The sequence below is a fragment of the Saccopteryx bilineata genome, chromosome 3, assembly GCF_036850765.1.
Source record: "Saccopteryx bilineata isolate mSacBil1 chromosome 3, mSacBil1_pri_phased_curated, whole genome shotgun sequence".
Lineage (NCBI taxonomy): Eukaryota > Metazoa > Chordata > Mammalia > Chiroptera > Emballonuridae > Saccopteryx > Saccopteryx bilineata.
In genome coordinates, this window is record NC_089492.1 from 287434807 (window position 1) to 287456434 (window position 21628).

The 21628-nt window shown below is 52.8% G+C and overlaps 1 protein-coding gene across 6 annotated transcripts; it reads left to right on the forward strand.

The window, feature by feature from the left end:
- The first annotated feature begins 2593 nt into the window (after nucleotides 1-2593).
- On the forward strand, nucleotides 2594-21104 carry LOC136331677 (solute carrier family 2, facilitated glucose transporter member 7-like). 6 transcript variants are annotated; one of them, XR_010730528.1, is made up of 12 exons: nucleotides 2594-3562; nucleotides 4836-4934; nucleotides 5030-5190; nucleotides 6371-6495; nucleotides 7437-7589; nucleotides 8288-8413; nucleotides 8872-9059; nucleotides 10498-10608; nucleotides 12835-13001; nucleotides 15931-16006; nucleotides 18196-18323; nucleotides 18925-19062. XR_010730528.1 is itself a non-coding variant. In XM_066270534.1 (12 exons), the coding sequence occupies exons 1-12, from the start codon at nucleotides 3533-3535 to the stop codon at nucleotides 19144-19146; spliced, it is 1521 nt and encodes a 506-aa protein (XP_066126631.1). In that variant the 5' UTR covers nucleotides 2594-3532; the 3' UTR covers nucleotides 19147-21104. The 6 variants fall into 6 exon arrangements, 5 of the variants coding, with proteins under 5 accessions (XP_066126631.1, XP_066126632.1, XP_066126633.1 ...); XM_066270534.1 differs by having other exon boundaries at nucleotides 12835-12936; nucleotides 18925-21104; XM_066270535.1 differs by lacking the exon at nucleotides 18196-18323 and having other exon boundaries at nucleotides 18925-21104.
- Nucleotides 21105-21628: the final 524 nt, after the last annotated feature.

A 21628-nucleotide genomic window follows, 5' to 3' on the forward strand; every position in this document is an offset into this window, starting at 1 on the left:
ATCTGATCTGCAGTTTAGAGTCATTCCAGCTGCCCTAGAAAAGAGCAATCCTTTTCAAAAGAGTTCCAGACAAGGTTAAAGCTACCGGTTTGCACAGGATTGCCCTGGTGCCCAGATTGAGGCAGTAACCAGTGGAAGGTGGAACTCTATCAAACAAGGGGCACAGGAGCCACCAAAGGAGACCGAGCTGCCAGCTCTGCCATTTCCTGGGGCTGCAACAAGAAACGGCTCCCCGTGCCACAGGGTAACAGAGCAGGGCTGCGTGCTCACGGGCACTAGCACAGAAGGCTACGAGCTACGGGAAATAACGTACTTGACCAGGTGAGGCGAATGGCCTGTCCCAGGAACCAGCACGTAGCAGGAGACAAGGGAAGGGTGCTGGTGTCCGTCAGAAGGAATATCAGTTACAGTCAGACAGTCCCTAAAGGTAAGGGTCAGGGGGTGGTTGTGGTAAGCACTTACCCCCCACCCCGGCTCCTGTCCACTCGTGGGTCCAGCAGCAGTCATATATCATGGAATAAACAAAAGGATCTCCCCAAAGCAGGTGATGTTTCAGCTGAGACCTGGGGACAGAGGGTCTTTCAATTATAAGGAACAGCCAGAAGGAGCGTGGTTTGACCATCTTTGTCACTGTGGTCCACAGAGAAAGGCAGGGGAGATGTCCAGACATAACGCCGTCAGACCATGAGCAAGCAACATTGTGAACAGTCAGATAAGGAGGCATGCCAAAGGAGGGCAGAATTCAATCAGCTGGTAAAGCTGAAAGGTCTGGTGACCCAGCACCAAGAGTCTTTAGGAACAAGCTGAAATATGAGTGTGGTCACAAGAATGATGCACCCACCATGTGTCCACGAACCTGTGACTGCGTGATGTCACATGGCAAGGGGGAATGGAAACTGCGGATGGGACTAAGGTGGTTAATCAGCTAACTCTGAGATGGGACTAATGGGTCCATTGTAACCATGCTGAGAAGGGAGGACCAAGAAGACAGCACAAGAAAGTCTCTGTTGCCTGACCAGGCGGTGGCACAGTGGATAGAACGTTGGACTGGGACGCAGAGGACTGAGGTTCAAAATCCCGAGATCGCCAGCTTGAGTGTGGGCTCATCTGGTTTGAGCACAGCTCACCAGCTTGAACCCAAGGTCACTGGCTTGCGCAAGAGGTCACAGTCAAGGCACATATGAGAAGCAATCAATGAACAACTAAGGTGCCGCAATGAAGAATTGATGCTTCTCATCTCTCTCCCTTCCTGTCTGTTTTTTTTTCTGTTCCTCTCTCTGACTCTCTCTCTCTCTCTGTCTCTGTCACACACACAGACTCCATCTCCTGTTGTTGGCTTTGAGGACAGAGCAGGGGCCATGAGCAGGGAATGCAGGAACCTCTAGAACCTGGAAGGGCAAAGAAATGGATTATCTCATAGAGCCTCCAGGAAGTAACCAGCTCCGCTGACACCTTCATTTCAGCCCCATGAGACCCTTGTCACAATTATGACCCCCAGAACTAGAAGGTAATAAATGTGTGTTGTTTTAGCCACTGAGTCTGTGCTAATTTGTAACAGCAGGCACAGAAAACTCATACAGACCTTGATCCCGGGATGTGGGGGAAGCTCTAACAAATATCTACAAATATGGACATGGGTTTGGCATCGGACAGCGGGGAGAGGCTGGAAGGACTTTGAAGAGCATGCTAGAAAGAGCCAAGATTGCCCCTGAACAGACTGTTCGAAGAGATATGAAGGCGAATCTTTCCCTGTTCACTGGGTGGCCAGGCTGTGCAGCCACGGTTAAGTGAAAGAGAAGTGCCACCCAGGGGAGAGACCAGGGCATGATCCCAGGTCGCTGAGGACAGGCAGTTCACGTACCAGGTTCTCGTGGAGCAGCGTCGACTTAGAACCAGGAAGGAGAGAGAGCATGCCCAAGGTCCAGCCCCTGGCAGTGTGTCCGTGTCCGCCCTCTGCCACGGTGGTGGGCAGTGTGGCTGCCCACACCCACTTCCTGCAGCAGCAGAAGGACCCTGACTCCTCTCAGGGGGATCTGAAATGCAGAAGGCCGGAGGCGTGCCTACGGGCCATTGCTGGCTGCACTTTAAGCACTTTAACCCCGGAGCACAGATTGAGCCTGAAACAGAAAGAGAGTCCCTCCCAAGGTGGCCAGCTCAGCCCAGGCCAGCAGGACTCTCTATGGCTTGGGTCAGGCAGTGTCACAGCCCAGGGCGCATTCTTATGTGACAGAGCTAGCAGGAGTGAGAGACACAGGTCTTTCCTAACAGTTGCCGACTCTGCTAGCCGGGTCTCAGAAGCAGAGGGGCCCAGCAGAGGAAACACATAGCCCTTCAGAGCAGCGATTTTCAACCAGGGTGCCGCAAGAAAGACTCAGGGGCACTGACCTCTTTCCCCTTAGGTTGTCACAGAAAAAAAGGACAACAGCCAACACAACAATAGCTGTCGGTGTGAAGGAATCAAAATCCTACTTTTAATTTTTTTTTTTGTCAACATGGCAAAAAATATAATTTTTGGTGTGCTGCAGAATTTTAGTACGTAATTAGAGTAGAGAATACCTAAGGTGTCACGAACAAACCAGCAGGAGAAGTACGGAGCTCACGTTTTCCCACCCTGTGCTCAGCGCTGCCTCATGCCATTGGCTGCACGCCCACAGTTCCACCCAGGCACCCTCATGCATTTTGCTTTGGTCACTTAACAAACGTTCGTAAAGTGTTTCCACATCCTTACATAATTTTCCTAATGATCCTGAAACAGCAGCCTGTCATACTTATTCAGTTACCGCCTACTCTATTTTTTCTTAATAGAGATAATTCTGAAATGAACACCCTTGTTCAGCATTTTACTTATTTAATACCAATAGGTGTAATTGGAAATAATTGTTACATTTTTTAAAGAAATTTTATTTATTGATTTGAGAGAGAGAGAGAGACAGAGAGAGAGAGAGAGAGAGAGAGAAGAGAAACATCGATTTGTTCCACTTATTTGTGTATCCATTGGTTGATTCTTGTATGTGCCCTGACCCCGGGATCGAACCTGCAACCTTGGTGTCCCAACTGAGTGACCCAACCAGGGCTAAGTTGTATTTCTTTCCAAGTATGTTGTTTGCTCTTTCCCACAAATGAATGATTTTAGTCCAAATTTGTAAGAGGAGGCACAGAGAACACACACAGGGAAACCCTCCGAGATCCAGGCCCCACCAGGTTTCTGGGTCTCCTCACTTCTAGGGACTAATGGCAGAAAGCGTTTTGTTTTTGTTTTTGTTTTTGCAATTGGAGAGCTTCTGGTCTGGAGCCTGCTGGAGGCAAAGACAAAATTCATGCTATGTGTGAAACCTATCTTATCAGTACATCTAAAGAAAGCGTGCCCCAGGGAAAGTCAGCAGGGTCCAGAGGCCAGAAGGATAATAAAGCCACGTAGGCCCAGGGGAGGAACAGCTGGTCCTGGGCAAGCCATCAGTGGTCAGCGGTCAGGCAGAGCAGACTCAAGTGTTGCTTAGGCAGTAGAGTGCCCCTGGTTTCTCACCTGAACAAGATGGAGACGCCCAGCCCACCCAAGAAGGGGGTAAGTGCCAAGTCTAGAAAACTGCCACTGTCACTATCCCTTTCCCACCAGAAGAGGGGACATGTGAAGGGAGGGGAAGGCTCCTGAAATGCTTGCAGCGAGGAGAGGACTGCTGCCCCCTGCTCTTCCTGGAAGCTCAGTGTGGGGAAAGCGGCCTGCTCAGACAGCCAAGCTCAGACATGAGAGAGGGAGGTTGAGTCCAGCTCTAATAATGTGTGGAAAACTGAATGGCCTTCAAATTCCACCCTTCTTGCAACTCCTAATCCCCTCCCTGTCCCATTCCCCAGCCTCTGAAGGTTCTGTATTCCTGCACGCTGCCCTCCTCTGCAGGGCTGGTCCCCAGGTGTGCAGGGCTGAGGGCTGCTGGTAGTCATGCAGCTGACGGTGGGTGTGGGGGTTAGGGTGCAGAGAATGGGCAAGCGGAGGGGTGGGCGTGGGGGTTAGGGGTGCAGTGCACAGGCAAGCGGAGGGGTGCGGGGATGACCCAAGAGCTGTGACTCTGATCAGCTGGTTTCTTGGAGTCCAGGAAGCACGGACTCAGGCAGCCACAGACCCCGCCCCCCAATTCGGCCGCCCCCTCCCCAGACTTGGCTCTGAGGCCAGTGCCCCTGAGCTGCCCCGGAACTGTGGTAGCCGTGGAAGCGCAATAGCTTGGTTTTCCTGGAGGGTGACAGACAAGCCTCACGTGTGCTCCCTCCTCCTGGAAAACCCCCCCCCCCCCAACGTCGCTCACAGGCTGTTGCCTTTTCTCCATCCAGGTTTCAGCTCAAAGGCCCCTCTTCAGGGTGGCCTGCCTGCCCCCCCCCCCCCCTCCTGAACACGGTCCCTCCACACCACGGGCTTCTTTCCCATTACCCTGTTTGACTCTCTTCATAACATTATCCTTGTTTGCAATTCTGGTAATTAACTTTTTGGAGTGGGTTGTTAGTTTGTTTTAGTTTTTTCTTTTTGGGCTCCCCTCACTAGAATGAAAACTCCACAAGGCCAGCGGGATGCTGGACCTTTTCGCGAAGCATCCCCCGGACTTCATTCATGGCCAGGCACATGGTTTCAGGCTCAGGAGCAAGGAACAAGAAGCCATGCCAGCCACACTCCCCACGCAGCCCCCTACATCTCACACTCCTGAGAGCCCCACCCCCAGCCAGCCACAGCCCCACTCTCCCTGGGTGTGGCCTGGGGATCCCTAGTTCCGGCCCAGCCTGGGACAGGGGTTATGTTCAGAGGTCTAAGGACCAGCCCACAGAGCCCCTGACTGTAGACCTCATCTCCGCAGAGGCTGCAGCCCACGCTGGTGCTGGCGACACTGAGCGCAGCCTTTGGCTCAGCCTTCCAGTATGGCTACAACATCGCTGTGGTCAACACACCGCACAGGGTGAGCCCACGGTGACTGGGAGGCAGCGCCGTCTTCCTCAAGTTCACTCGTGAGTTGCCTTGTATCTTGGCTATGGATGGGCCAATGTTTTACAGGTCCTGAAGTCGTTTTATAATGACACCTACTTTGAGCGACACGGAACATTCATGGACGAGAAGGTCATGCTGCTCCTATGGTCCTGCACCGTGTCCATGTTTCCTCTGGGCGGCTTGTTGGGGTCGCTGATAGTCGGTGTGCTGGTTGACAAATGTGGCAGGTAAACAGGAGGTGTGCTGTTCTCTCAAGTCACGTTAGTAAGCCGCACTGTCTTGGTGATTGTGCATGTGGTGGGGACTTCCTATGATCTTGAATAGCCTAGTCCCCACTTTGTCACAGACATTATGCCCTGAAAGCAAGACCCCGAGTTTCCTGGGACTTCCTCCTTTGGCGGTGGCACAGGGACCTCAGTCCCTCCATCATCAACCCCGGGGCCCTGGCACAGCCCTTGAGAGCAAAGTTCCTAACTACGCTTCTTGCGGTGCCCTGTCAGCACTTGTAGCGGGGGTTCAGTAAATGCCTGTTGATTGGGTTTCATTCATGCTCAGGTGCCCCGGGGCTCCAGGCTGTACAGCTGCAGCCTCTCTCTGCGTGGCCTCATCCGTGTCGTTGTTCTGAGGACTGGGGTTCAGATTGCGTTACTCCACACCTCCTTGTCTCGTGTCTTCTCTGAGAATGAACAGTAGTTCTTTGTACTTTGCCTGGTTTGCACGGCTCCCTAATCTCTGTGCCTAAGCCCAGGTGCTGCACGGAGGTGACCCCGAGATAAGGAAGGGTACCCGGGTCAAGGTTCCCCGGAGAGAAGGGTGTGAGCCAAGGTCTCAGGGAGAGGCACTGGGGAGGGCCATCTGGTCACACCCCACTCTTTGGAATTCAGTTACACTTGGACTTGATACGCCAAGGCTGGCAGTCTGTGGGTGTGCGTGGAAAACCCTCTCAAGCAAACGGACTTTTAAAGAACTGTAGCAATTCAGTTTCCATGCATAGGAGACAATGTCAGCAATTGAAAACCAGTTATTTGTTAAAGTGGGACCGATAGGACCTCTTCAGAGAGCCCCAAGCAGAGCTGTGGCTCCTGGTCGGTAGAGAGGATTGGGGAGGGCTGGGCATATGTAGCTGCTTGTTTTCCTCGGGTCCCAGGGCTGGCTGATCCCCTGTCCTCGGTCGGGGCTCAGCTTTCCCAGGGGAACAGCTTCCCCAGGAGAGGAAGCCATTCTGTACAGCTGGTCCTTCCTGGGACTTGTGTCCGTTGGTCCCAGCATTCCTGTTCTCCCCGGCTGCCAGCCTTCTCGAGCACACTCCAGCACCCCTGTGACAGTGGCCTGGGGGGAGAGGAGCTGGCATGGGCAACACTGCTGTCTTCTGAGCTCACTGGCCTCTGGGCTCTGCTGTCCTTACAGGAAGGGAACCCTGCTGATCAATAATGTCTTCGCCATCATCCCCGCCATCCTGATGGGAGTCAGCAAAGTGGCCAAGGCCTTTGAGCTGATCATCTTTTCTCGAGTGGTGCTGGGAATCTGTGCAGGTACCCGGAGTGACAGCAAAGCCCCAGGGCCGTGCCCAGGTCCACCAAGGGGGGTTAGGGTCTGAGGCTGACATGCCCAGCCCCACGGGCCAAGGTTGGAAGCAGAGGACACAGGGGTCTTCCCGGCCCTGCCTGGTCTCCCTTCTGGGCCGTCCTCCCGTCTCCATTTCCAGGCCCTTGCAAACCTCATGGTCTGTTTCCTCCTTCCCCTATTTAACAAAATCTTCTATCGGGGAGGTCTCTAAAACCACACTTACAGGTGGTGAGCATGCAATAGAGCATATAGATATCGTATTATAAATCTCTATGTTCTTAATCATTGTTACCCTGATAAATTTAATTTTGAAACTTGAAAACAAAAACATCCATACTTTTACCTTGAAGTGTATAATAACTGGAAAGGATTTACAAAGTATTTTTTGGGGAGGACAGATAGTGGACACTGAGGATGAAGGCCTTCATGCCAAAGCAGTACAGAATCAGGGACCTCGATCCACAGAGGAGCCAGTTATCTTAACTGAGGTGGTTTTTTCTTAAAAAAAAAAAAGTCATGCAAGTAATCTGTGCTCTAGCAGAGTTAGAAAATAAGTCAAAGCAAAAGAGTTGTCTTGAAGTCCCACCACGCAGGGCCCCAGCTCTGCAACTGGGAAGGAGTGGACACCGTCCTCACCCTGCCAGTGGCCACCAAGGCTCTGCAAACCAAACAGCCCTTAGGAACCATTTCCATCTCCCCGGAGGGAGGCGGGGCCTATGCGAGCTGCCAGTCAGTGGCGTCAGAGGGAGGCGGGGCCTGTGCAAACTGCATGTCTGCGGCATCGATGCCAAAAGAAGCTCAGGGATTATGAGATGGAATTGAATGAACTCTAGGCTCCCGTGTCCCAGGAAGCTGGGACTGCGTTTCCCCCCACCCCCGCCCCTAACTTTTGTTTTGCTGGAACCAGGCATCTCCTACAGCGCTCTCCCCATGTACCTGGGAGAACTGGCGCCCAAGAACCTCAGGGGCGCTCTGGGAACGATGACTGAGGTGTTTGTCATTGTGGGAGTCTTCCTAGCGCAGATCTTCAGCCTACAGGCCATCCTGGGCAATCCCACTGGTAGGTGGCATGCCAAGGTCAAAGGGGAAGAGGGTCCTCAGGGCCACGTGAGGGCCGTGGGCTCTGGGTCCAGTCAACGGCTCAGCTGTGCCCAGGTTACTGGCGGATCAAGGCCTTTGAGGCCGAGAGATGCCCTTTGGGTTGCACAGTGTGCAGCTTGGTGGACATGGGTGACCTTGATGAGGCCAGTTTTAGTGAGTGATGGGGATAAGCTGTGCCTGGGAGTGGGAGGAGAGTACTGGAGACCCGTGCCTGCCACAGGGTCCTGCTACACAACCTTGCTGCTGGGCCTCTCCCGGCCCCCACCCAGAGGTGGGCGTTGTCATGTCCAGACATGAAGTTAGAAACCAGTCATGGCTTCATTTCCCCTCAGGTTCACACTTTTAGGTCAAATACTGTTCCCAAAAAAGCGATGCTCTTCTGGCAAAAGGAATTAATAACATATCTTTTTTAAAGTATAATTATTTTCTCCATTTTTTGAGAGTGGAACCCCTGTGTGGGTGGGTCCTGAGCAGCCACATCTCAGCCAAGACCTGGGTCCCTGCTGTCCTTGGCTCTCACCAAGGGCTGGAACATCGTGGGCGAGTGACCTTGTAGGAAAGAGAGTCAGGACATGGGGAAGGTCAGCTGAAGGAAGCCCAAAACCCCCAGAGACTGTGGCGGGCCAGTGTCCAGTTCTCGGTGTTGGTCCCCTCCAGGCTGGCCCGTGCTCTTGGCCCTCACGGGGGTCCCCGCGCTGCTGCAGCTCCTGTCTCTGCCCTTCTTCCCTGAGAGCCCGCGGTACACCCTGATCCAGAAAGGAGATGAGGACACCGCCCGACAAGGTACCGGAGATGCGGGCTGCTCTGTCAAGACCCTCTCGCTCCCGCACTGCCCTGATGCCTCCCACACCTGCCAGGACATCCCTCCACAGCGCCCAAAGCACAGGCCAGGCGGGTGGCCCGATGGGGAGAGGGGCGCCAAGAGGCAGGCGCTGATGGGCTAGGACACAGGGGCACCTGGTGCTGGCCAGTTCAGGCAGCTTGGGGTGCGGTCCAGCGCAGAGCACGGACAAGGTCCAGGTCACGGCTGACCGCGGATGAGAGCCGAGAGCTTGCCTAGGGTGCAGTGTGGTTGGGGTTGGCAACACCGTCACATTGGGGTCATGAGACCTTTCTGCACTGGGGAGTCAGTGAGCCTGTGGGCCAGGCAGGCAGCCCGAGAAGGTGGGGAGCTGTCCCCTGCTTCCCTCCCCTGCGAATAAGTGCTGTCAGCAATAGGGGGCCTGCCCTGCTCTCCGCAGCTCTGAGGAAGCTGAGGGGCTGGGCTGACGTGGAGGATGAGATGGCAGAGATGCGTGTGGAGGACCAAGCCGAGAAGGCTGAGGGCCGCCTGTCTGTGCTCAACCTGTTCACCTTCCGGTCTGTGCGGTGGCAGCTCATCTCCATCGTGGTGCTCATGGCTGGCCAGCAGCTCTCCGGGATCAACGCGGTGTGTGGGGCCGTGAGGGGGCAGCCAGACGGGGTGATTAGCCCGGCAGCTGGGGTAGGGTGGTGGTGGGGTGCCCCGGCAAGAACTCTGGTTCCCTTGAAAGCCCCTTGATTCAGTTAGACCCAGCACGTTCACTGAACCATGAATAGTGTGTGTGTGTGTGTGTGTGTGTGTGTGTGTGTGTGTGTGTGTGTCGGTACTGTGGTGTGCATGCTATTGCAGCGGTCAAGTGTGCAAAGTTGAGCTCAGCATCCAGGAGGAATGGCAGTGAGAAGCTGGTGGACACAGACAGCTCCTCCGTAGCTGGGGTAAACCTGAGTCCTGGACACAGGGCTGCCGGCAGTCATACCCGATTACTTGGGATGGTTCTGACTGCTAGGAACAAGGCGCTTCTGGAACTAGGTCAGCAAAACCAGACTTAACTCACAGAAGCAGCTCTGGGATGCAGCCGGGCGTCAGGAGCCCACGGAAAGCAAGAACCGAATGTCCCCAGGGGGCCTGGGAAGTTCTCTCCGTCTCCCCCCTCGGCCTCTTCGACATGTCCACTGCACAGAGTCCTGCTACACAATCTTCCTTTGCTTCCCTGTCCCCAGGAGTCCTCTCTTGCCAATAGTCCTCTCCCCTCTCTACAAGGGACTAGCTGGCTGAGATGAGCTGGAGAGCTCCAGAAACCAACTCCAGGTTCCCAAGGGAGGGTGGGGCGTGGGCACAGTTTGGCTCAGGAGCCACCTTGGACTTACTCAGCCACGACAGTGGATGGCATTGCTTTCTGTGAACCTGGTTCTCTGGCTGTAACTGGATCTATAGATGGTGTGGAGGGAAGAGCAGAGACCTGAAAACAACAGGGGTGGGGTGGGAGCTGCTTCCAGAAACATCAGTGGTTGGTTGGACGGGTAATGCAGGAACTCATGGAAAGTGTCAGGAAGAGATGTCATCAGGGACTCAGGGATGTTTAACAAGTGATGTCGGGAGTGGGAGACAGCCCCAGTGGGAGCCACCAAATGGGCAACAGCACACCAGGCTTTCGGAAGGGCAGTGTGCCCCCACATCCTTGGGGCGGGGCCGGGAGAGGAGTTGAGCTGGGGCCGGAATGAGAGTCGGGGCATCACTCTGAGGGGCCTGAGATCATACGTAGACAAACAGAGCGGCAGAGGGAGAGTCTTCGGGTCATCCGATCCAGATCCCATTTTACAGATGCGGAAGCTGAGGCTCAGGGTTGAGCAGAGCTATAGTCACCTGTGATTCCAGGCAGAGACAGGCTCTATCCCAATCTCTTAACACCAACTCACAGCTCTCTTTCCCCACCTCCAACCGCTTCCTTCTTGTCCAAGGGTCCCCTGCGCTCTCAAGACGGCTTGTTGCAGTCAGGAAACTTAAGCCGGCGGTGGCCTACACGTGGGGCCTGGCCTCACAGCCCCCACCTGGGCCTCTGTTTTAGATCAACTACTACGCGGACACGATCTACGAATCTGCTGGCGTGGAGGCCACTCGCTCCCAGTATGTGACAGTGGGTGCTGGTGTGGTCAACATAGTGATGACTGTCATCTCGGTGAGCGACCCAGAATACCCTCTCCACTGGGGGGACTCGAGCAGGTGTCCCGCGGGCTGACAGGAACCCCACGGGGTTCACTGAGACGTGCTGGTGACCCTGGTGCTAGGTCACTGGAGGCACACAGATTTTTGGATGCACCCAATACAACCTTCTTCCTTTGTAAAATGGCCACAGTGATTGCAATACCCAGCGTGCCCCTGTAGGTGTTATTTATTGCTGATGTAAAACTGTCATTATGTAGTTTTATATTTAAAATCTGAACCACTTACTCCTTGCTGAATACACGCTGTGTTAAAAAGTAATTCAAAAAAAGGGCCCTGGCCGGTTGGCTCAGTGGTAGAGCGTCGGCCTGGCGTGCGGAAGTCCCGGGTTCGATTCCCGGCCAGGGCACACAGGAGAGGTACCCATCTGCTTCTCCACCCCTCCCCCTCTCCTTCCTCTCTGTCTCTCTCTTCCCCTCCCGCAGCCAAGGCTCCATTGGAGCAAAAGATGGCCCGGGCTCTGGGGATGGCTCCTTGGCCTCTGCCCCAGGCGCTAGAGTGGCTCTGGTCGTGACAGAGCGACGCCCTGGATGGGCAGAGCATCACCCCCTGGTGGGCATGCCGGGTGGATCCCCGTCGGGCGCATGCGGGAGTCTGTCTGACTACCACCCCATTTCCAGCTTCAGAAAAATACAAAAAAAAAAAAAAAAGGTACATTTGCTCACTTACAAGGTCAGGTGCCCAGGACGTTCCTTTCTCAAGAACACAATTTTCCAATAGTTATCTCCCTATTATTTTGATTTCTGCTTCTTGAGTTACCTGTGAAGTCCAAGATGCTCTAGAAAATTATTTGTTAGATATTTGTATTTTCCCCAGAGCTAGTTTAAGCCCCAGTCACCTTTCACCTAGCAGGGCGGAGAGGGAGAGGAGACGCAAAGGGAAACATCTGGAGAGAGTGATGGGAGGGTTGGGGGTGGGGGAGTCAGGCCCAGTTCCCACCCTTCCTGGGGTCTGCCCACCCTTCCTCCTGCCGAGTCCCTTGGGCAGACCCATTTTCCATCCTGAGAGTCCCCCTCCTCTAGGGTCCATTGTCATCACTAGGACTCTCTTCCCCACCATCCTACCTGGAGAACCCAGGCCAGAAGACAGGGGAGCCTCCCCCCACCCCGGAAGAGCAGTGGCTGGGTACTAGGCGTAGAGATGAAGGTGGCCTTACCGGTCTAACCTTTGTCCACGGTGTTGGGGTTGCTCCTGGCGGGCCTCTCTGAATGGCAGTGATAAGCCCTGTCTGTAAGGTGGTTAGGAGGATTGGGAGTGACGTGTGTAAAGTGACCTTGGAGGGACTGGGTTGGCCCCCGGGTGGCCCTGTTACCCATGTTGGCTTGGAAATGCTGTTAGAACCAGGAGAAAGGGGGGAATGCCAGCCAGAAGGACTGTGGCCCAAGTTGGGAATATCTGAGAAGGTACAGGCTGAGAAAGAGATGGGTGTCCAGGAAGGGGGAAAGGCAGTGTGTGGGTGACTGGTTCCCTCACAAGGGGCGGTCAGACTCTGGATGGTCATCAGGTAACGGGAAGGGCCTGTTTTAAAACGTAGGTTTTATTATTATTCAGGTGTGGTGCGTACCTGTAGGTGACTGCCATTAAAAAGATAGGTTGTCACTCACAGTTCCAAACTGTGAGAGAAGGGAGAGACGGGCAGGCCACACCACACAGGGCCATGTGGGGAGGCCCCAGGGCCAGCCAGGAGGCAGAGAGAGTCTGGGGAACATGGACAGCAGCCTTTATTGTGGCTTCTGTGGGAAGGAGCAGACCAGGCTGGGTCAGCAGGCTCAGGAATGGCCAGGCTGAACAGTGTCGGTGGTTCTGGGACACAGGGGCTGCCCCGGTTGTCTGGTACCTGTTCTGGGTGATTAGCGCAGGGTGTGGGGGCCCTGACTGTGACAGCCCCTTAGCGGAGCAGGTTGGAGGTGTGAGCTCTGGATGGGTTAGATTCACATGAAAGGCACATTCCCAGGCGATTTGTTCCCTCTCTCTAGAAATTGGCTAACCGTGGGAGGGACGGTCCCTGCAGGGGGTCCACAGGACCCCCAGTTGTCAAAGCATCAAATATAGAGATGGGGAAAATGTGAATAAGAAAGGGCACTTTGGGAGGGGTCGGAGGAGGGAGTGGTGGCGCCAGGTCCAAGAATTCTGGGCGCCCACTGGGCCATGGAGGTGCCTCACTCCCTCACTTCCCCCGCAGGCTAGCATCGTGGAGTGTCTGGGGAGACGGCGCCTCCTGCTGGTCGGCTACGGCATCTGCGGCTCGGCCTGCCTCACGCTGATGCTGGCGCTCCTCTTCCAGGTCGGACCTCATTTCCCTGCTACACTCCCACCGGGGAGGGGATGGATGGGACCCGCAGCCCGCAGGTGGGTGGGACGCCCTGGTAGCTACGAAAATGCCTACGCACAACTGCCCTAGAGAGTTCCCACCAATGAGAGACTGGAGTAGATTTCAGAGGAGGAAGATCCTTCCATTGAAGAAGAAAATGAGAACTGAGTCATGTGGATGACAGAATCAGCTCGTGTTGGGAAAAGTAAATACAGACCGAATGCCGCAACCTTAAACGATGTGGGCATAAGGACCAGGGCAGAGTGGGAGGTTAGGACAGGGGACGATGAGAGGAAGGAATGCGACCTTCTAGCCAATGCGCTTGGCTCGATTTACAAAAACATGCGGTTGAAATGACCCCCCACTCTGGGAACAAAGCTCTCACCTGGAAATCCTACCGCATGTCCAAATGTTTGTTGGTCTCTGCTATTAAAAGTTATCTTGGAGAGCTGACCGGAATGAAGTGGGGAAAGAGCCTACTTACTATGAGAAGCCCCAAAGTAATAGGGAATTGAGCCACCAGGTCGGAGTAAGCCCTAAACGCAATAGGTCGCCCCACGAAGAAATATGTACATCGTTTTAATTTGTTATTCTCTCAAGCATAATATTTACGATGTGTTTTTGCAAAAATCCTGAAAATACATAGGATGGCTATAACATGAAGTATTCTGCAAACAACCAGCATATCTTCACGTCTTTGGCTACTTCCTGGTCATTGTAGCTTTTGTAGTGGCCACGCCAGCAGACAGAAGCCCTTTTCAATTCAAACTTTTGATCACAAAAAATTAGGGGATATTTTATTGCTTCATATTCATTTGGAAATATCCTCTAATTTTTGTGAGCAGTATGTATTGCTGGAAACGTAATACATACGAGGAAGAGAATGTCTGTAATTCGGAGAGTGGCTCCCTCCTTTTCCAAGCTGTCCTCTCTGTAACGACTTCCTCCTTCAGTGATGGAGCCCAGCGCAACAACCTTCAGGTGGAGGAGGAAACAGACTAGGGGGCTGGTGGAGGAACAGGCGAGTGGAGACTGGTCACATTCCTGCTTTGGTTTAATTAAAGTTTTCTTTTTTTTGTTTTTTTTTGTTTTGTTTTGTTTTTGTATTTTTCTAAAGCTGGAAATGGGGAGAGACAGTCAGACAGACTCCCGCATGCGCCCGACTGGGATCCACCTGGCACGCCCACCAGGGGGCGACGCTCTGCCCACCAGGAGGTGATGCTCCGCCCCTTGAGGGCGTCGTTCTGTTACGACCAGAGCCACTCTAGCGCCTGGGGCAGAGGCCAAGGAGCCATCCCCAGCGCCCGGGCCATCTTTGCTCCAATGGAGCCTCGGCTGCAGGAGGGGAAGAGAGAGACAGAGAGGAAGGAGAGGGGGAGGGCGGAGAAGCAGATGGGCGCTTCTCCTGTGTGCCTAGGCCGGGAATCGAACCCGGGACTTCTGCACGCCAGGCCGACGCTCTACCACTGAGCCAACCGGCCAGGGCTATTTCTTTTTTTTTTTGTAACACATCCACCAGAATGGCTACATTTATTTATTTTTTTTCAGAGACACAGAGAGAGGGTTAGATAGGAACAGACAGGAACAGAGAGAGATGAGAAGCATCAACCATCAGTTTTTCGTTGTGACACCTTAGTTGTTCATTGACTGCTTTTTCATATGTGCCTTGACCGCAGGCCTTCAGCAGACTGAGTAACCCCTTGCTCGAGCCAGCGACCTTGGGTCCAAGCTGGTGAAATTTGCTCAAACCGGATGAGCCTGCACTCAAGCTGACGACCTTGGGGTCTCGAACCTGGGTCCTCCGCATCCCAGTCCAGTGCTCTATCCGCTGCGCCACCGCCTGGTCAGGCTAAAATTTTCTTTTTGAAGACTTTTTTTTTTTTTAATTTTAACATGACTCTGACTTTTTAGTAGGACATTTAGGGAATTCACGCAAATGAAAAGAAGACAATAAAACTAGACGGAGAAATCACTGTTAGTCACATTTTGGAAACCTAAATGATGTCCCCAGCAATTCTCTTTATCTGTCTTTGTCCACACATCGGCGGGTCCTGTCGGCTCTGCCTGGAAACATGCCCAGCAGCTTCCCGGGTAGCGCCGTGTCCAGGACGGCCCCTCCAGCCTCGGCCTTGCCCTCTTTTGCTTCACCATTGTCTCGTAACCAGAGCCTATGGCTCCTCTGCTCAGAAGCCTCGCTGGTCCTTTATCCCTTGTCATCCGGCATTCCAGAGGCTTTCTCCCCTCCTGTCCTTAGCTGTGCGGCTTGGGGACAAGTTCGTGGAAGGAGATGTGAGGTGTTCCTGGCCCACCTCCTCCACCAGCGCCACGCCAACTCCTCCTCTGCGGAATTTTCCGTAATTGTAGTGAACTGGTTACCTGCATAGTTAGGTTGGTGGAAGTCTGTTCACCTGGGTTCCCGTTGTCCTGGTCTGCCAGCAATCCTGGTCCTGTGGCTTCTAGAAGGATTCTCTCAGCTAGTGTAGAGTCTGGGGTCCCAGAACCATCCCTGCTGAGTGTCTGATGTGGCCCCTCACTGGACCCCTGAGGACTCAGGGGCCCTCCTGGTCTGTGTTCAGGCTCTCTGTGCTCTGAGGCGACATTGGTAGGGTTGAAGCAATAATATCCTCGCTCACAGGGGTGTCATAAAGATGAATGGGTTGACATTTGTGATGGGCAGAGAATAAAGAGACAGCCTGTGACCTTCCTCCCAACTGGGCAAGGCTGAGGGAAGCCCTCTGTAAACGAGAATGCTGGGTCAGTGCCTGGTCTCACGATTGTCTGGCTCTTGCCCACAGAGCCCTTGCGATCACGTGGGTGCTCAGAACTCCAGGTGTGGCTCCTTCGGGTGGCAGGGAGAGCAGCCTGGGCACAGGTGGACTCATCTGCATGTGGGGCTCTTGGCCTCCAGCTGTCTGAGGTCCTAGGCCAGGCCCCGTCAGACACCGACAGCCCTGCCTCTCCCCACAGAGCACAGTCCCTGAGCTGTCCTACCTCGGCATCATCTGCGTCTTCGCCTACATCGCCGGACATTCCATTGGGCCCAGTAAGTACCTGCACACCCCACCAGCCGTCCAGGGCCCAGCGCGTAGCAGCCGGAGGAGCTCAGCAAATAGCTGTTGAATGACTGAATGTCCTTGACTAGGGGGCCGCTCCGATGTTCTCTTTCCCCTTTCCTCTGACCTATACAAACCCCACTCACACTTGAAGGCTGGGCTCCATTTACCTTTTTCTTGAAGTCCATTCCAGTTCACTTTCATTCATCAACAAACATTTACTAAGTGCCAGCCAGTGCCATAGCCAGGGCAGGCCCCACCCATCTCCTGTGGCTCCCAGGGGTGTCCAGCCTCGGGTCCAGTACCCAGTATGGAGCTGAGCTTCTGCCAAGAGGGAGCTCATGTTGGCCAGTCCCGCTGGGGACACCTGGGTTTATGTCCAAACCCTCTACATGCTCCCTGTAGCTTCCAAGTGCATAGCCCACCCAAGGCTCAACTGTCTTTGGTCCCCTGACTTCTGGTTACATCTCTTTGTTGTCTTATCCCCCCGTCCACACACAGGCAGCCTCGAACCCTCACCTGGGCTCACCTCTCTCAGTCAGCCTCCAGACTCCAGGCTCCGTCCTCTGTGTCCCGAGAATCAAACCCTGTTCTCACTGCCTGGGGGAAAGCACCTCTGATTCCTAGCACTAGAATATTCTTGCGGAATCATGGTTTTGAAAGAGTTGTTCATAAACCAAAATACTGATCCGTTCAGCACATACTGGTGGGATACCTGCTTAGTGCCATGTCAGGGGACAGAGCTGTGGACGAGACCGACAGTCGTGTTGTAGGGTATTTAAGTGGGGTTTTCAGCCTGTGCCCTGAATGCAGAGGCAGGAGGGCCCAGTGGGAAAAGGACCGGTCTCCAGGACGGGTGCTGGACCTGGGTCCTAAGCGTTTCTGCCCCTGACTGCCTGCGTCACCTGGAGCGAGCCGCTGGCTTCTTTGGGCCTCAGGCTCCCATTTGAAGAACGTGGATAATCATGTGCTGGTGGATTGGGGATCGGATCCTGGCCGTACGTGACCTGTGAGCCAGGCCCTAGAGGACTGCTTTGCTCCTGGTCCCCTAGTCGGGAGGATGGAGGCAGGACGGGCCGGGGGCCCAGACCACCTCCCTCCCCACTGAAGAAGGCCCCTCCTCACTGGAGTGTAGGAGTCTCAGTGATGTCCCAAGGGCGGCTCATGTCGGGGCTTTGAATTCCTCTCTATCCACTGAGGCTGTGCATTTTCTTTTTCTTTTTTTTAATTTTAATTCTTTTTCTTGTTTCTGAAGCTGGAAACAGGGAGAGACAGTCAGACAGACTCCTGCATGCGCCCGACCGGGATCCACCCGGCACGCCCACCAGGGGCGACGCTCTGCCCCTCCGGGGCGTCGCTCTGCCGCGACCAGAGCCACTCTAGCACCTGGGGCAGAGGCCAAGGAGCCATCCCCAGCGCCCGGGCCATCTTTGCTCCAATGGAGCCTTGGCTACGGGAGGGGAAGAGAGAGACAGAGAGGAAGAAGGGGGGGTGGAGAAGCAAATGGGCGCTTCTCCTGTGTGCCCTGGCCAGGAATCGAACCCAGGTCCCCCACACGCCACGCCGACACTCTACTGCTGAGCCAACTGGCCAGGGCGAGGCTGTGCATTTTCAACGTGGGCATGCCTCCCCCAGGAGTTGGAAATTGGCTGAGAGGACCAACAGGACCTTATTCTTTTTGTGTGTAAGGTCATAGATAGACGTACAGTAAATAAACAGATATACAGCGTATAGGAGATGATGAGGGAAAAAATGGCGTTAGACATTTTAGGCAAGTCTCTTTGATGGAAAAAGGGGGGAAACTGACCTAAGGTGAGGAGCCTGCAGCAGGTGCCTGTCATTCCCCAGACCTGCCACAGGGGCAGCACTTCCAGGCACAAGGGCTCACTGAACTCTGCTCCCTTCCCTGAGAGTCTCAATACCACGTGGACACCAGGAGAGGGTGGACCTGGTGTGGCCTTGAGGCCCTCAGAGGCAGGAGTCTCACCCCTGCCCTGTGCTATGCAGCCATGGGTGCACCCAGGAGAAGCCACAGGGGAGAGCAAGCAGGGCGCTGGCTGAGAGATGTCAGCTTCTTCCCCTGCCGTCTAGAACAGACCACGATGGGAGGGTCTGAGGTTGGGGCAAGAGCCCTCCGAGCCCCCGTCTTCTCCACGGGTCCATGCTCTCTGCCCTCGAGGTCCCGTCCCCTCTGTGGTGAGGACCGAGATCTTCCTGCAGTCCTCCCGGCCGGCCGCCTTCATGGTGGACGGGGCTGTGCACTGGCTCACCAACTTCATCGTGGGGTTCGTGTTCCCTTCCATCCAGGTGAGTGCAGCTGTTGGCGGGAAGCACAGTGGGCGGCCCCTTGCCCCCGTCCCTGTCCCGCCCCGCCCCCCCCCCCCCCAGGCAGAAGGGACTTCAGGAAACAAGCCCTGCTTCCCCTCTACTAACCATCTGCAAATCCGACAAGGGGGCGGCTCGCAGACACGGTGGAGACCCATTAAACATGTGGCGCCTGGGGAAACTGGGAACATGCCAGTTGCCCACATTCTGGCCAGAACCCCCTCACTCCAGTCCTGGAGGGCTAATTACTAAGGGCTCTGGTCTGCCAAGGTCAGAGGCAATAGAAAGCAAGCGGGAGCCAGGCTGAGGGGACAGACCTTGTTGCTGCTCCCTCCCTGTGTATGAAGGCGGGCACCTCAACTCCCGGTTCTACACCCTTCAAGGCCCGAGAACACAACCTCCCTAGTTTAAAAGGCTAAAAGTCCTTTTTGAAATGAAGGTGGACCCAGTTTTTTAGCTGTTCCACTCTTCTGGGAGGAAAAATAAAACTGACCACCCGGAAACTCCTATATGACTCACAAAGGCCTCTCCTGGAATTGTCCCTGTGATTTCTTCCTCCATTCCCCCTGCTTTCTTGTCCTAGGAGGCCATTGGGGCCTACAGCTTCCTCGTGTTTGCTGGAATCTGCCTCCTCACTGCTATTTACATCTATGTGGTGATTCCTGAGACCAAAGGAAAGACATTTGTGGAGATAAACCGAACTTTTGCCAAGAGAAACCGGGTGGAGATTCTGGAGAGGAAAGAAGACGTCACAGGTGCTGAGCCTCACGCACCATCTCTGCCCGCCAAAGAGACCTCCTTTTAATGGCTCTGCATTGGCCCCAGCTGCCACGTCAGTCTTCCTTCTCTGGGAAGGGGACTTCCTGTCCCAGGCTTCAAGAGAGGGTCACAGCTCTGGGCCTTTTGTGCCCCTGGTGGCAACTGGAAGGCTTTGGAAAGATTAGCTGCCGATTTGGTTGAGACACAGCTCCCGGCACTAACTGCTGAGCGGAATGACTCAGGAGGATGGGCAGGTCCCTGAGCATTGATTGACAGGACCTGATTCTGACTTGGCATTAGCCGTAAAACTCAAATGGTCGCACTTTTATAAAGTAAAAAAATTTCAAGTTCAGCTATTGATATGGAAGCCCGAATCCCAATCAATATATTGGTTTGAGGATAGAAGGCCCTAAAGGCCAAGGTTCTGGATTCCACCGCCTTCCTGCGGAAGCTGCTGCTTATACTACATGGCTGTGGGTCACACATGTCCTGGTCGGCATCATAGCCTGCAGGGAAGCTGGACAAGAGAGGTAAGAGCATTCTTGGGACTGTTTAGAAAATGCCCTCCTTGGGCTGGGTAGTTGATATCTGCCTTGGAAACAGGGGAGCACTATATCGAAAGATACCAAGTGCCAAAGCTCACTCAGTAGGAAATAGATAACCTGTATAGTCCTACTTCAATGAAGGAAGTTGAATTTGTAGTTAAAAACCTTCCCACAAAGAAAACTCCAGGCCCAATTGGGTTCACAGGTGAATTCTACCAAACATGTAAGGATCAAATTATACCAATTTGAGACAAACTCTTCCAGAAAATTAAAGAGGATAGAATACTTCTCAACTTATTGTATGAAGCCATCATTATTCTGATTCCAAAACCAAACTAAAGACGTTAGAAGAAAACTACAGACCAATACCTCTCATGGACATAAATATGAAAATTATTAACCAAATCTTAGTAAATAAAATACAATAATATAAGGATAATATATATCCTGACCAAGTAGAGCTTTTTCTAGGAATGCAAGCTTGGCTTAATCCTTCCCAAATTTACCTAGAGATTCAACACCATTACAATAAAAATTTCAGCAGATTTTTTTTGGGGGGAGGAGGGCAGAAATCGACAAGCCGATTCTACAATTTATGTGGAAATGCAAATAACCTAAGATCACCAGAACAACTCTGAGAAAGACAAAGTTGGAGGGCTGATTACCTCATGTCAACACTCATTATAAAGCTCCAGTTATCAACACAATATGGTATAGCAGATAGGTCAACAAAATACAACAAAGAATCCAAAAATAAACACACATACAGAGACAACTGATTTTTGACAAAGGCAATCACATGGTGACAGGACAGTCATGCTAGCAAATATACTGGGGTCATTGTAACCCCTATGTGAAAAGAATAACTTTTATCCAAACCTCACATCCTATATAAAAATTAACTCAAAATGCATCACAGGTCTAAATTAAAAGTTCATAAAACTTCTAGAAGAGAACTGAGAAGATAAAATATGCAAGCTTGGGTTACACAAAAACAACCACAAAAGCACAACCCACAAAAGAAAATATTGATAAATTGAACTTGGACACAGTGAAGGACTTCTGCTCTGTGTAAGACGCTGTTAGGACAATGAAAAGAGAAGCCATAGGCACACGTATGCAAATTAGGTATCTGAGAAAGACTTGTATCTGCATGTATAAATGTGCAATGTATGAAGAACTCTCGGGACTCAATTGCAAGAAAACAAACAACTCGAGTTTTAAAATAGGCCAAAGACTGTAATAGATACTTCACCAAAGACGATACGTGGTAAAGAAGCACATGAAAGATTCTTAGCCTGACCTGTGGTGGCACAGTGGATAAAGCATCGACCTGCAATGCTGAGGTTGCCGGTTCAAAACCCTGGGCTTGCCCGGTCAAGGCATGTATGGGAGTTGATGCTTCCTGCTCCTTCCCCACTTCTCTCTCTCTCTCTCTCTTTTCTCTAAAATGAATAAATAAAATCCTTTTTTTTAAAAAAGGAAAAGATTCTCCATGTTTATTAGCAATTAGGGAAATAAAAATTAAAACCACAGTAAGATACTGCTACACACCTGTGAGAGTGTCTAACATTAAAAAGAAGACATCAAGTGTTGACAAGGATGTGGGAAAACTGGAACTCTCTTATACCACTGGTAGGAATGTAAAAGTGTATGACCACTTCCAAAACCAGGTTTCCAATCTCCTGAAAAATTAAATATCTACCATATGATCCAGTGTTTCACTCCTAAGTATTTACCAAAAGAAATGAAAGCACATGTCCACACAAAGGCATTTACACAAATGTGCACAGCAGTTTTACTTGTAATGGCCCGAAATTGGACACAACATTCTCTAAGTGAATGAATAGACAAATTGTAGTCAGTCTGTGCAATTGCATACAACTCAGCAACACAGAGAAACGAACTGCTGACACGTGCCACAGCATGCGTGAACCTCAGAGTAATTCTCAATAAATAAGCCAAATTGAAAAATACATACTC

What these genes read in the sequence shown, in the direction of transcription:
- LOC136331677 (XM_066270534.1), top strand. Translation starts at nt 3,533, where the DNA reads ATGGAGACGCCCAGCCCACCCAAGAAGGGG. An exon ending in CTGGTTGACAAATGTGGCAG is followed by an intron (nt 5,191 to 6,370) that starts GTAAACAGGAGG and finishes CTGTCCTTACAG; the next exon opens with GAAGGGAACCCTGCTGATCA. An exon ending in CGGACATTCCATTGGGCCCA is followed by an intron (nt 16,007 to 18,195) that starts GTAAGTACCTGC and finishes TCTGCCCTCGAG; the next exon opens with GTCCCGTCCCCTCTGTGGTG.